This window comes from Bombyx mandarina, chromosome 20 (assembly GCF_030267445.1).
Source record: "Bombyx mandarina strain Sakado chromosome 20, ASM3026744v2".
Taxonomy (NCBI): domain Eukaryota; kingdom Metazoa; phylum Arthropoda; class Insecta; order Lepidoptera; family Bombycidae; genus Bombyx; species Bombyx mandarina.
Genome location: NC_143226.1, coordinates 5,713,354 through 5,729,467, shown reverse-complemented (window position 1 = coordinate 5,729,467; position 16,114 = coordinate 5,713,354). Strand labels below are relative to the sequence as shown.

Below are 16,114 nucleotides of genomic sequence, written 5' to 3'. Positions count from 1 at the left end.
AGCATGGTACTCTGATTGGGGGTTTTTGCACAAACATTCGTCCTGTTTGTCGAAGTAAAATCAACTTTTGGAGGGAGGGTAGGATGGGGTTGTTTTGCCGCCACCAGCACCCCGGAGATGTGTTAACAGACCTTTCCCAAAGTCGAAACTGTAATACTGCGAAAATATATTCGAACTCAACACAAACAAATACCTTACATAATATCAAGAGAAACAAATTAGCATAGTTTTAGCGAAGTTAAATTCGCTGAAGTTTTATTTTTATTTCGTTCTCTGTGCCGGTATTTCAAGAAAGAAGCTAAGCCTCATAGTCTTGCTTCGCTCGGACGTTGACCTCGCGTGTAAGCTGATTTTTAATTGCGCTTCATTGCGCGCTCCGCAATGGACATCATCATTTTTTTTTATTATTGCTTAGATGAATGGTCGAGCTCACAGCCCACCACCCAAATGCAATTTTACAGTTTTAAGATCCACTGCCGAGAATGGTTCGCTTTTGAAAAGACTGCAAATTAAAGTTTCATCATCCTAATGTTTGATAGTCATATTATCTCAGCTCAGTTAGTATCGAATCGTGAACATGGAATTAAAAGTTAAACAAACAGCCAGACAATAAAATTGCCGTATAGTTCTTTCTGCGTGAAAAGAAATGTAAATGTCAATTATAATAATTATAATAGTTTTTATTTTCAAAAAGTTAGCCGTTAAATAAATTCAGATCTCAACAAGCAACACAACGAAGAAAAACGTTAAGTATCGAAATGTCTATAACAATAATAAAAGCTTATGATGTTGCCAGAGGAATTAAAGTAACTGATGTCTGATTATACAGGAACTTTATTCGTTCATGTAACAAATTATACAAAACACACGGATACGTAGATATTAAGGTAAACGTACAAATTCCTAAGGGTGGTTCTTGGAACGGGCTGCGGGGCTACCGAGTTCCTTAACCTCCTAGCTGATGCTTTTTCTGAGGGCTGCGGGGCTACCGCTCAGATCAAACTTGGGCAGCCGAGTGGACTGCGGGGCTATCGCACTCGTTGCCGTCTAGCTATCGAATGTTATAACTCTTTTTTTTTCCCTACCTAAGCGTCGCCTTAACTAGTAGGTGAGCTCACGGGGCTCAAGTCTGATGACGTTGCTAACACGAACCCTAGCAAGAGCCGTGTTATAACTGTCGTGGGGTCGTCGTACCCCCTTAGGGGGCACGGAGCGGGCCTCGGGGAAACCCCTCTGCCCGGACATGTGGCTCCCTACCTAATAAGGCAGGGGTGATGCGCTGCTGGATGGAGTATCAGGCAGGCGTGAAGATATGTGTGGGGTCTCCTTCTTCACTCTTCTCTTCTCTTCTCTTCTTTCTTCTTCTTCTTACTTCTGGGGTGGCTACTTTTGTGGTGGTTCTGGGGTGGGGGTACTTTTTTTTTTTTTTTTATTACTGGCGCGCTGCGGCCTCTTCGATAGTGATCGTTGACGTGGTAGTGGGGTGGCGATGCGTAGATTACTCGTGGCTATCGTTGTGTGAGCGGGCGCGTCACAGTGCAGCGTTGTAGGCAAAATGTAGCATTGCTATAAGCTAGATTTAATAAGTTGTAATTGTGTCTACAGGTCGCGAATATCAAGAAAACCCCACCCCATACAACATCGTTCCGCGTGTCCGCAGAAACCAGTAATATCACAACGATTGAAACAATCTTTCAAAGTATTCGGCTATTGTCATAACGCGAAAACCCGCCGCGTGTGAAATAGCTCTTATGCGAAAACTTGCCAAGCGAAAGGCGAAAAGCGCGAATCCATTCCGTATAAGGGTTCAGTACAATTTTTTTCTGTTGCTTTTATATTATACTAGCGACCCGCCCTCGCTTCGCTTCGGAAACATTAAAACACACAAGAAAAAAAAAAAAAAAAAAAAAAAAAAAAGTAGCCTATGTTCATCAGGGACAATGTCGGCTTCTAATGGAAAAATAATTTTTCAAATCGGTCCAGTAGTTTCGGAGCCTATTCGAAACAAACAAACAAACAAATCTTTCCTCTTTATAATATTAGTATAGAAGTATAGATTATATTTTAAATTATAATTTGCGTAATTACTGGTGGTAGGACGTCTTGTGAGTCCACAGTTGTAGGTACTACCGCCCCGCCTATTTCTGCCGTGAAACAGTAATGCGTTTCAGTTTGAAGTGTGGGGCAGCCGTTGTAACTATACTGAGAACTTAGAACTCATATCTCAAGGTAGATATTTACATTGTAGATGCCTATGGGCTCCGGTAACCACTTAGGTGGGCCGTGAGATCGTCCACCTAAATATTTTTTATTAATCTAAGTAATCTATATATTATATAAAATGAATTGCTGTTCGTTAGTCTCGCTAAAACTCGAGAACGGCTGGACCGATTTGGCTAATTTTGGTCTTGAATTATTTGTGAAAGTCCAGAGAAGGTTTAAAAGGTAGATAAATATGAAAATGCTCGGAATTAAATAAAAGTAACTATTTTGATTTGTCCCCCGTCGGATGGATTCCTTTTGTTTGTTTTAAGTTTATTGTATACAAAAGTTTAGGTATTTTATTTATCGATTGAGGCACTACGAAGTCAGCCGGGTCAATTAGTAAATAAATAAAAGGATAAAAAAATATATAGAGCCATTTCTGTTGGAGTGATCATCTGGGTTTCTTATAATAAAGACGCAGATTTCCATGGATAGTTTTTATTTTATCGGCGATACAATTTTTTTTATCCGTACTCATTGACGACGTAAGAACAAAATGGACGAGCACACGAACGACGTTGACATACATTCCACGAGTGACAGCTGTCAGTTGGTATTGACATGAAGATGCGTTTAGGAATTATACAATTCTAACAATTTCAATCCGAGCTGCGCTTGTACATTATTAAACGGGCGTAACAGTAATTTTTCTTAGAACCTATTCTTCAAATATCTCGGCATGTCCGTTATCAACTAGCAATACTTATCCATTTAGTACAATGATGGATTTGCGTTTCTATAACTAAATACTGTCTCGAACATTGAAATGACAATCTACGTTCTCCACCGAATGAATATTCATTATCGCCTAACAAATAGATTGATGATCGTTTACCGGATTAGGGCGTAATTTATTCGTATATAGTGATCGAAAATGGACCGCGAATTTGACGGAGAGTTCCATCACATCGTGCATTGAGATCAGTGTGGTTTTGATTTAGATTATTTACTGTCTCAAATGATAGTTCGACTGACTCAGTGATGCAGTGGTTAGCAGACCTAGTAGAAGCAAAGCTACCTGGTACCTACCCGTGCGGACCTACAAGACGTCCTACCCACCAGTAAATTGCATTACTGATTGTATGCAGTCACCAAAGCCCAAAGACAGGTGCGCTCATTTAGAGGTCTATTCAACAACATATCGAGGGGTAAAAGTTTATTTATTACCTATAATACGGTTATAATACGCAACATTTAACTTTTTAATTGAAGGTCCGTTTTATTTGGTATTAGCATCAACAAAAAATCAAAGAGTTGCGGAGGATCACCAAGCAGACAGCAATGGAGAAGGAGATCCTTACGCGGAAGTGGCATTGGATTGGTCACATATTGAGAAAGCCCGATACCCGCCTATCCAAGAGAGCACTGATCTGGAAAGTATCTGGCAAAAGAAAGAGAGGCCGTCCCAGAGCAACTTGGCGTCGCTCGGTGGAGCAGGAGCATCTTGGGAATTACGTGGGAGGAGCTAGAACAGACTGCCCAAGACCGATGTAAATAGAAGGATTTGATTCGAGCCCTACACCCCAACAGAGGGTAATAGGAATGAAAGAAGAAGAAGCAGCATCAACAATTCGATGTTTTTAATTGAATTTAAATTATCTTTACTCCATTGGCATAGCTGAAGAAGCTTTTTTGTCATAATATTTTATACAAATTTTAAACTCTAAATGTCTCTCATGTAAAGTTGCAAAAATGTCTCTGAAGTCATCGTGGCCTAAAGGATAAGACGTCCGGTGCATTCGTGTTGAGCGATGCATCGGTGTTCGAATCTCAGGCGGGTACCAATTTTTCTAATGAAATACGTACTCAACAAATGTTCACGATTGACTTCCATGGTGAAGGAATAATACCGTGTAATAAAAATCAAACCCGCAAAATTTGCGTAATTACTGGTGGTAGGACCTCTTGAGAGTCCGCGCGGGTAGGTACCACCACCCTGCCTATTTCTGCCGTGAAGCAGTAATGTGTTTCGGTTTGAAGGGTGGGGTAGCCGTCGTAACTATACTGAGACCTTAGAACTTATATCTCAAGGTGGGTGGCCCATTTACGTCGTCTATGGGCTCCAGTTACCACTTAACACCAGATGGGCTGTTAGCTCGTCCACCAACAAAAGCAATAAAGAAATAATAAAAAAAAAGTCGAAGGCGGTTTTCGCGCCGTTTTGCCGTTACGTCCACGGAACCCCAACGAATAATGCGGTCCCACGAAACTTCCCCGCTCGGCTTTTATTTGTGGCAGTTCGTAAACTCGTAAAACGGACTCTAATTGTGTTATGAGTTCTCGTAGTGGCGACAGCGAGAAAAATTGTAGCGTCCGTTTGTTTTTGATTAAGCAAAAACAAAAAAAAACCTGATTAAGGTGTTTATTGAATTTTGTAATGTGCAGGCCTTCGAGACCTGAATCGCGCTAACGATATTTACAAGATAAACTTTTATATAGCGCGTGGTGAAAGGCTATTTGTGTTAAGCGACATTTCGCTTAATACGCGACACTTATCTTTATAAATAAAGATCCGTTTTATTTGTTAATATTATCAACAATTAAATAAATAATAAATAAATATTTACTAACAATCACGCCACGTTAACTGGTCCCGTGATAAGTTCGTAAAGAACTTGTGTTACAGGTACCAGATAACGGAAATAAATGTAAGATTTTTTATTATACACATACACATATTTAATATACATCCATAACCCTGGAAAAGACATTTATATTTATCATACAAATACCTTCCCTTGGCGGGATTCGAACCCGCGACCCCCTTGTGTAGTGACCATGTCACTTACCACTACACCAGACGGCCGGTAATTGGATGTTTTTTTAATTGAGCTTCAATTATGTTTACTCCATTCAAATAGCTGAAGAAGAGAGATGAGATGAGATTGAGATGACGGCTGATAGAAGAGAATGGAATAGAAAAATTCGCTGTACCTACCCCACCTAGTGGGATAAGGTGAAGACAAAGAAGAAGAATGCCAGAGATCTCCAGCGTATTCCAAAGTATTTCTACTGTCTCGCGCCGGCAGAAATCGGTCCTAGATGAACATGTCGGCGCTACGCCAGGGTTTTCACACATAAAAGCTATTACAATGAAAATACAATACAATTCTATAAAACGTTAACATTACTTGTTTATTACAAAAAGCCACACGTCATCTCGGATCCTCCCGATCCACTAACGGTGCTGTTAGGTACTTCAAGCACCGGTCACCGTTCTCGTCGAACCCGTCGCTTGCGACGAAGGGCTCGACGAGTAAATTAACTCTCAGACACAGCCCACTGAGTTTCTCGCCGGATTTTCTCAGTGGGTCGCGCTTCCGATCCGGTGGTAGATTCTGCGAAGCACTGCTCTTGCTAGGGTTCGTGTTAGCATCGTCGTCAGGTTTGAGCCCCGTGAGCTCACCTACTAGCCACGGTTACGCTGAAATAGCCTCTCAAGGCTTAGGTATCAGCTTAGGTAGGACAAAACAAAAAAAAAAAGCCACGTCTGAGTTTTTACACAATTAGCCATTTTGTGATGGTTATAGCAACTACAACTTCTTTAATACAAACAAATGTAATTACTGCGAAACAATTCACAAAATATGGCTTAATCTTCACAATTCATATTTTAGTAATTTTTAGATGACTCTGACATTAATTTATTTTACATAAATTACTTTTAACTTATATAAACTAACATTATTATTATCCTGCCTAATAATAGATGGCGCTAACGAAATAATTTGCATAACAATTACAATACTTAATTAAGTTATTACTGTTAATTACAATAATATAAATTATTATTAATATTTATGTATTATTAATATTTAATTATTTATCCAGTCATTTGTGTTTTTAAACATTAAACATATTATTCTGAACATTTTCAGATCAAAACAGTGTCTACTCAATATTTAAATATGGTAGAATAACAGTTTCATCTTGCTAATAATAAATAAACAATAACATAGAATAAACTAAATTATGTATTATTATGTTAATTATTGCCAATAGTGGCGTTTGCGCCCATAAACACATCGCTCATGCTGACGTAATTGCCGCGTGCTGACCTTTTGTCCCAGTCTCCACGCTCCATCCTACTTCCGTGAATAATACTAAGGATGTATACAAACAGCAGTGGGAATGTATGAATAATATTAAATACCACCGCTAGTTACTTTTCCGGTAGCAAATGTACCAACATCTCATTTGACTAATGGCAATAAGTTCTTAGTACGTTTTTTTTTTTTATTGCTTAGATGGGTGGACGAGCTCACAGCCCACCTGGTGTTAAGTGGTTACTGGAGCCCATATACATCTACAACGTAAAAGCGCCACCCACCTTTAGATATCAGTTCTAAGGTATCAAGTTTAGTTACAACGGCTGCCCCACCCTTCAAACCGAAACGCATTACTGCTTCACGGCAGAAACAGGCAGGCTGGTGGTACCTACCCGTGCGGACTCACAAGAGGTCCTACCACCACCAGCAAAAATATTTTCGCGCCAAACTCCATACGTCCGTTAAAATAGGCTAATTTTGATTTATTTCAAGACCCGTTTTCAAATTGCCACTGACATATCGCTGCGGTAGCTGTGAATAATGATTCGTGTGCTATTTCAGTGAATTTGAATGTTTTCGTAAGTGTAAATGCTATTTATGATGTGGTTACGTAGTGACCAAATAAAAATCGCCATTATTGTAACCTATTAAAGATGTTTCTGCGATAATTAATGAAAGTAACAAAAAAAAACAGCGGCAATAAAAATATGTACGAGATAATTAAAAGGACTAGAGGTCCCGCAGTAGTCGAAATTCGACTATAATTAATTGGAATTGTAAGTTTGTACACTATTATGATTGTATTTTATACTTCGATAATCACAAATTTCGCCAAGATTACACTATAAAAAATATTAACAAAGACAAACAATATTCAATCTATTCTCAATTTGACAACAGACGTCAATAACAAAAGTTGACAATAAATAGTATGCATTATGCATGCGTGTGTGCGTCAAATACATGGTATGTAGTGTGTGTAATGTTTTCTTTATTGATTCAATGTATCTTTTATGCATTATTTTAAAAAAATATTAGCATTGTGCACTTCTTCTCTATATTCTCTATAAGTGTGGAAAATTTCATACACCTCCGTCCGCGCAAATTTCGTAAAAAGGGATACAAAGTATTTGCTTACTATTAATGTATAGATGAACGGGAGTCATTCGTGAATTAAAAAAAAAGCCATTTTCAATCATAACATTCAATTCATTCTAAATGAAGAATTAAATGGTGAAGAGAGAAAAAAATGTTTCGGTATACTTAAAAGCGCTTGAAAACACTTTTATTGTTGCTTCTTCATGGTTCGTTTGTTTTTATTTGTATAGACAGACGGAGATATCTGATTTTAGATATCGAAAAACGTCAAAATCCTTAGAAGGCGGTCGGCGATGGCGATGCAAAAGTTTTAGATTGAAATCGACTTCCAAGAATTATAAATAATTTATTTATTCGTAGCTTCCAAGCGCCTTTTGTGTATTCAAAATGGCATCTTAACTGAAATGTTTTTCGTGATTACGTATATTGTAAGTTTTAGTTAGGATTTTGTACTTTTTTTACATCAACTGGGTCGCGTTAGTCGTGTTCACCATATGGCGGCTTTTTTTTATTACTACCTGAGCTGATAACCTTCAGAGGCTATGTCGACATAACCTAACAAGTCGGTGAGCTCATGGGGCTTAAACCTGATGACATTGCTAACACTGGCCCTAGCAAGAACAGTGTTTCATAGAATCTACCACCGGATCGGAAACACGACCCACTGAGAAGATCCGGCGAGAAACTCAGTGGACTGCTGTGGGTTAATTTACTAGCCGAGCTCTTCGTCGCAAGCGACGGGTTCGACGAGAACGATGGCCAGATTGGCGACAGGATGTCTTATGATCCAGCACAAGTAGGTACCACCACCTGCCTATTTCTGCCATGAAACAGAGATGCGTTCTGGGTTGATGAGTGGGGCAGCCGTGGTACTACAAAACTGAGGCTTAGAATTCATATCTCAAACTGGGTGGCGGAATTTACGTTTTCATATCTCAGTTGAGCACTTGACACCGGTTCGGCCGTGAGCTCGTCCATCGTCTAGACTCTAGATATACTGAGCGTCTTATCCATTTGGCCACGATGGCTTTTAAGTTGTTGGTCTTAAGCTGGTATGAGGGCAGTATTGTGAACCCGCGCGTTCTAAGCTTTTACCAACATGCTGTACAAACCAGCTGACCGTATGTAGATTAATTCAGCTCGGTTCGTTCGTGTCAGAGGGAGGAATAATTGTAAATAGACATGCTTTAACAAAAATCGACTTCAAATAGAAAAAAAAAAGATATTTCAAAACAAATTAATATACACCATAAACAATAATCCTCGAAATCGGTTGGCGTGATATTGAGCTATTCATCTATTTATCGCGCACGTATTTAACACTTATATGGTTTTCTCATGGATACCATTATCAGAACGGACTAAATTGAAATGGAACCACACGGGAAGTGTCAGCTTTCTAATAAAAAAATAGAATCATGAAAATCGAATCACCCAGTCAAAACTTATGAGGTAAAAAACATTAAAAAAACATACAGTCGAATTAAGAACCTCTTTCTTATCTTGAAGTCGGTTAAAAAGTTGAGGAAAAACCCGGCGTTCGGCGGGTTAAGCTCCGGAAGAAAAACTCGAGAGATTGTAGCCTATATTTTATGAAGTCCGGCTTACGAACCCATGACTGTTTATTGTTGTTACCGAAAGTAGAATCTCGTGAATAAATAAAAATCGAGAGGCATCTTAATGGGGACCTCTTGAAGTTTATTGACGCGCTATTGAAATCTATATATTAATACGTGAAGCAAAAACTTTGTATCCCTTTTTACGAAAATTGCGCGGACGGAGGAGTATGAAATTTCTCACACTTATAGAGAATATAGAGAAGGAGTGCACAATGCTAATAATTTTTTTAAATAATGCATAAAATATACTTTAAAACAATAAAGAAAACATTACACACACTACCGTATATTTGACACAGAACATACATAAAAATATACTCTTTGTTTACTATCAATTGGGAAACTTTTGTTATTGCTTAAAGTCTGTGGTCGAATTGAAAATAGATTAATATTGTTTGTCTTTAATATTATTATTGATCTATAGTGCGGTTTTGATGAATACTGTGATTATATTATCGAAATATAATAGTGTTTGACAATAGAACCATAATAATGTAACTTATAATTTCAATTAATTATAGTCTATACTCGACTACTGCGGGGCCACTAGTAAATAATAATGAATCCAGAAAGTGTTGAGTGAGTTTCATATATAATAAACGTTATTGTTAATCTCAAATTATTTATTTGGAAAACCAACAGCACAAAACAAACATATGAGTCGTCTATTATCAAAGGTGGCAATCTGTGTATTTGGACAAAAAATGTTATTGATATGTCAATACAGATTGATTTGAATATAATCGTCTCCTTCAAAGAATACGGTTCAAAACCTGCATTAAATAAAGGTTAATACTTAACCTGTTATTTATCTAAGATGTCGTTCAGAATAGTTTTGTGACTGCCAATGGAATACAAAGTCAATAATTCGTTTTTCTGATTTACCAATAATTGTCCAAAAGTCACATTGCCGGCTTTGATAATAGTCGACTCATATAATATATTAAAAAAATAACTAAAACAAAAACCAAACAAGTTTCCACCATCAAAATTACATACCTATATCATGAGTAGAAAGTAAACAAAGAAAAAAATTCTAAATTTATGTTTACAAAGAAATACAACCACACAATACGCACATAATTATGCAGATCCACCTCTATTTTATGTGAATACATGAGCAGGGCCATGAAACTGCGATACTTTAAGACAAATATTTTTTTGTATGAAAACTAGCGACATCTTGTAGCGTATGCCCCTAAACTTATGTTGTTAAAGTTAAGGCATTTAATTATTGTATAACTAAACACAGAAAATAGATATTAATAAATCATACAAGCCTTTATTTGTTATAGACAAATTGATTAAATTTTATCAATTTGTGGTTTCTGAAAATTTACAAAATCCTTCATTACAAATAAAATATAGGATAGGTAATATGTTACGGCCATCTACAGGAGCAATGAGAAACTAATCGAAGCGAAGCCATCTAGTGGCCGAAACCCGTAAACATTTTTGTTGAGTGCTTGAGTTGCTTATCTATAACTAATTTATGTGCATTATCTATGTACATATGAATGAAACTCATATTTAAATTTCCTACGCATTAGCTTCAACTTTAGCGAACTATAAATTGGGCAGTTTTATTATAGCTATTTAGTTTTTTTTTTTTTTATGATTGAAAGATTACTGGTGGCCCGAAGGCCTTTCCAGTTTCACCAGGACAGGTGGGCGAGCAAAGGCTCAGCCAGGAGGGGTGAGATTTGCTAACAACTGCTCGAGCGCCTGCGAAGGAGACCTAACAACTCAAGAGCAATTGCTTCGCGAATGAATCTACTACCGGATCGGAATCGCGACCCGCTGAGAAGATCCGGCGAGAAACTCAGCGGGCTGATGACGTCGACCTCTTTGTCGAGTTCGACGAGTACGGTTACCGGGATCCCTAAGCCTGCTCCTAGTATTAGAGCTGAAGGTGTCTAATGCAAGGGTTATTGGATCTGATTGATCCGTAAGGACGTGTAGCTATTTAGTATTGAGTTGTACGGACGTGTCTTAGCGTATACGTATAACGTTTTTCAATAAGTTAATAAAATTCATAAACAACCATTTAAAATTATTTTGCTTTTATGAATTTAGCATTGATTTCGTATTTTTTTTATAGGGTACTTTTTTTAAAAATAATCCTTTAGCAATTTCTAAATCGAAATATATGTAAATAAACTCAGCACTAAAAGAGTTAAAATGTCGACGCATTTCGTCTTATCCATTCTAGTTCTATAAAATGTAAATTCTACTATTAGCCGGTAGTTAATATAAAATTGGGAGACAGTAAAAATCGTGAAAGTAAACGGTAAAAAGTAATGTTAATTGAGAAATATTTATATATAATTGTTTATAATTGATGAGAGAATGTTAAGTAGTTAACTCTTGTTTTCATATTGTTTTCAAATATACTTTTTTTGTCGTACTGTTAACATTTAAATTAGCCTATTTTTCCGCTGTTTGTAAAATTGCTGTAACATGTCATAGTGAGTGTTATAAGAGATTGCTGTACATGCCTGTAACTGGCTTACATACCACTACTTAATTTTATACTTGTTAATTTTAGGCTTGAATGTTTTGTGTGTATTGCTGTTGGTGTGTCTAAATAAATCAGTACCTACCAGTGCGGTCAAAATTGCTAAATGCCTCCGGAATTTCAGCCGCGATACAGTCTCCTTGATAAATATATTTTGTGTACCGGGCGATACAGTCTTCAAGCTGAGTTTCTAAATTAATTTGAAACAAGATTTTATACTGGTGGTAGGACCTCTTGACAGTCCGCGCGGTAGGTACCACCGCCCTGCCTATTTCTGCCATGAAGCAGTAATGTGTTTCGGTTTGAAGGGTGGGGCAGCCGTTGTAACTATACTTGAGACCTTAGAACTTATATCTCAAGGTGGGTGGAGCATTTACGTTATAGATTTCTATGGGCTGCAGTAACCACTTAACACCAGGTGGGCTGTGAGTTCGTCCACCCATCTAAGCAATAAAAAATAAAAATCTTTGCTCTAAGGCATTCTGTATCAATTTTTTTTTATTAATTTTGTAGGCAGACGAGCGCGCGACCCACCTGATGGTAGGTAGTTACAGTCGCTGATGGACGTCAGCGATGCCAGCGGTAGAGCCAAGCCCCGATCCGCCAAGCTCCATACAAATTTGAGTTAACTTTTACGCTATCGAGAATGTTAAAAAACTCACACTTAGCACACAGATCTCTTCACACTTCATACCGTAATCCAAACTTTAAATAAGAAACTACCACCGTGATATTGCGGATGGTTTAGTGGAAAATGATTCTGTAAACCAGTACACGCTCAGAGGAATATACAAACAAATTGTTTTTATTAAATTGTTTTATATAGATAGATATACGCCCTCCATTATGTTGACTTAACAATTCAATATACGATTTGTCTTTCGCCAAACAGTTCACCGTTCCACACAGCCGTAGGTTATACAATGGCTTGATACAAAAATGTTCTTTGTGTGCACCGAAATAATAATGTTTTTCGTGTGTATTCATAAAACAAAAATATGTTCACGACGTTATTGTCATATCTGGTAGGTTACAAATGAAAAAATATGTTATAAAGGAACGAATAAAGTCGTTTTTTGGGATTCCCAACCGATTTGGTTATTTGCAATTACATTTGGTCGCATGTTTGGGAAAGTTGTCAGGGTAAATTCGACGTTGTAACGTTGCACATAAGGCTTTTTGGTTTATTATTGAGTTGTGATTTTTGTCGATGTTTTCACACATCGCACTTTGTTTTTATTTGCCATCGTTTCCGCTGATAGTCAACTTTGGGAGATCATTTTTATTATTTATGTACGTTACATTATTTATTTTTAATATCAGCTAACATAATCTTCATGACATTTTATTAGTTGCAAATATTTACGATTACCTAGTACCTAGTATACAGATATTAGATACTAGGTAATCAGTAAATTATACAGACTAGAGGTCCCGCAGTAGTCGAAATTCGACTATAATTAAATGGAATTGTAAGTTTGTACACTATTATGATTGTATTTTATACTTCTATAATCACAAATTTCGCCATGACTACACTATATAAAAAAATTAATAAAGACAAAAACAATATTTAATCTATTCTCAATTTGACCACAGACGTCAAGAACAAAAGTTTGACAATAAATAGTATGCATGCGTGTGTGCGTCAAATAAATGGTATGTAGTGTGTGTAATGTTTTCTTTATTGATTTAACGTATCTTTTATGCATTATTTTAAAAAAAATTTAGCATTGTGCACATCTTCTCTTTATTCTCTATAAGTGTAGAAAATTTCATACTCCTCCGACCGCGCAATTTTCGTAAAAAGGATACAAAGTTTTTGCTTCACGTATATATATAATATATATAATATATAGATACTAGGCAATCTACTACTAGTACTCATGGTAATTATGATTAACTACATGTATGTTTTATAGTTGAAATGAGACGATGACACAGTCAACTAGATGTTATGCAGGCTCATGGGAGGACATGGCCGGCAGATCTTAAAATCTCAAATATCTAAAAAAAATGGCGTCTCCTTATCTCTTCAAAACAAATGAGTGACTGACAAAACCGAAACAAGAAGAGTTCTTTTTTTATGATTGGAAGATTACTGATGGCCCGGAGTCCTTTCCAGTTTCACCAGGACATGTGGGCGAGCAAAGGCTCAGCCAGGAGGGGTGGGATTTGCTAACAACTGCCCGAGCGCCTCCGAAGGAGACCTAACAACTCAAGAGCAATTGCTTCGCGAATGAATCTACTACCGGATCGAAATCGCGACCCGCTGAGAAGATCCGGCGAGAAACTCAGCAGGCTGATGCATGGGTTAGGTTACACGCCGACCTCTTTGTCGAGCTCGACGAGTACGGTTACCGGGGTTCCTAAACCTACTCCTAGTGTTAGCACTGAAGACGTCTAATGCAGAGGTTATTGGATCTAATGGATCCGTAAGGACCTGTCTAGGGCGTCGACGGTGACTGGCTCCTGCGTGATCAGGATTCGGGGAGTAGTCAGCGGCGGCAACGATAACACAACAAGAAGAGTCTGGTTCATACAGTTTTACAAGAGCAGTCATTGAATACGCGTCTTTTACCTTACAAGCAGCAATGTAATTACTGACCAGACAACGCTTTCAGACTGCTTGCAGGGTACTTGTAAATGAGTGTGCTTAGTGCGAGTTTTTTAACGTTCTCGATAGCGTAAAAGTTAACTCATATTTGTATGGAATGGGATCATTTGCGTACGTTTGCCGCTAGGGGCGCTGTTCCAACTGCATACAAAATTGGGTTAACTTTTACGCTCTCGAGAACGTTAAAAAACTCGAACTAAGCACACTGATGACGCGCGGGTTCAATATACGCGGAAAACGCGAGTAACGTCGACGAAAAAAACAAATATTTTTGCTTTGAAGACTAAATGTAAAATTGCGTTCCGTAACATCACTTCATAGTATAAAACAAAGTCGCTTTCTCTGTCCCTATATCTGTCTGCCCTGTGTATGCTTAAATCTTTAAAACTACGCAATGGATTTTGATTCGGTTTTTTTTAATAGATAGAGTGATTGAAGAGGAAGGTTTATTTATATAATGATATCCATTAAATAGTGGAGAAATCAATAATAAATTACAGTTTTCAAAGCGAAACGAGAGCGGGTCGATTAACCGATAAGTTGATAATATTAGTTCCGTATAAATTTACTTACACTAACATATTTATTCTTTTGTATGCAGGTGTGACGACAAGGAGTGAAGAAATATTAGGTAAAGCTACATATTATTAACTTATTCTTAATTAACGCTACGGTTATATGAAAAAGTGTTGCAAGTAAGCCATGCACATCGAGTATCCGTGGTTTAGTAATATGAGCCCGTTAAATATTAGTGTGTGTTGTCATGAAAATGACACAGAAGCAGAATACTGATTTTCTCTCTTTTACCATCGCACCGCCAGTCACAAGAGTAGAATTCATCCATACTGCCTCGAACCACTGCGTTCATCCACAGTGCACTTCCAGAGATATTTTTGCCACGTACCATTCGGCTTTCGAATGAGCTCCCCTCCACGGTGTCCTTCTTCAAACGAGGCTTGGGAGAGTATTTAACTTGTGGAGAGTCCATGGGCGACGGCTACCCCTCACCATCAGGTGGGCCGTATGATCATCTGCCTACAAAGGCAATAAAAAAAAGTATCTTGCGACCCTAGTGATATTATGCGGCTACCAGAAAATACTAGGTAATACGCTTCCATCCAGATTGACACAAGAGTTAGAAGTTTCGATGATATTGTGTACCGTCACACAGTAAAAACCGGACCGCATGATTGCTTGGCGGACAAAATAGATGAGGTTGCGGTTGATGACCCGTGCAGAACTAACAAAACGCCCTATGGCTAATAAAATGCTACATCAGGTGATAAGTCTGCGCGGACTGTTATCACAGTCTTGTGTCTTCCTACAGCGTAGCAAAAAACATTGTTTCTTTTATTTATTGCTTACATGGGTGGACGATCTCACAGCTCACCTGGTGTTAAGTGGTTACTGGAGCCCATAGACATCTACAACGTAAATGCGCCACGCACCTTGAGATATAAGTTTTAAGGTTTCAGTATAGTTACAACGGCTGCCCCACCCTTCGAACCGAAACGCATTGCTGCTTCACGGCAGAAAATAGGCGGGGCGGTGGTACCTCTTCTTCAATCTTATTCTACAACGTTGAAAATGAATTAAGACAGCTCCTCTCTTATCTTATGAATCATTGAATAATTCGACACATGAATTTTGGCGGCGAAGAAATAAGTTTCGAAAAAAAATATGCGTAAATTTTAGTTTAATGTGCACATCACTGGTAGTGTTTCGCGAATTAAATTTAATTCAAATATTCGTCTTTTTTTTCCCTCATGTGAGCCAATCTTCGCACAGCGTCTATAGGATTCAGCATCGGGTCCTGCTTCGTGGATATATATCGGATCGTGGAAATAACGAAGTGCCTAGTTCGAACCAAAGGTCCTGTTGGATTGCTCGCTATAAGCGATCATTGGTGGTAGGACGTTTTGTGAGTCCGCGCGTGTTGGTACCACCA

The 16,114-nt window shown here is 38.0% G+C and overlaps 1 protein-coding gene across 8 annotated transcripts in view; it reads left to right on the top strand.

The window, feature by feature from the left end:
- LOC114247861 (uncharacterized) overlaps window positions 1-16,114 on the top strand; it is a 276,472-nt gene that overhangs the window by 157,538 nt on the left and 102,820 nt on the right. For 7 of the 8 annotated variants that reach the window (XR_016324746.1, XR_003624908.2, XM_028180937.2 and 4 more), the window contains exon 3: window positions 14,768-14,797. The exons of the other annotated variant lie outside the window; for it this stretch is intronic. Coding sequence is in view for 5 of the 7 variants with exons in the window: in XM_028180937.2 (XP_028036738.1) it covers window positions 14,768-14,797 (30 nt within the window). In the remaining 2 variants the exon portion in view is untranslated. The remainder of the gene's footprint in view (window positions 1-14,767; window positions 14,798-16,114) is intronic. 8 annotated transcript variants of the gene reach the window in all.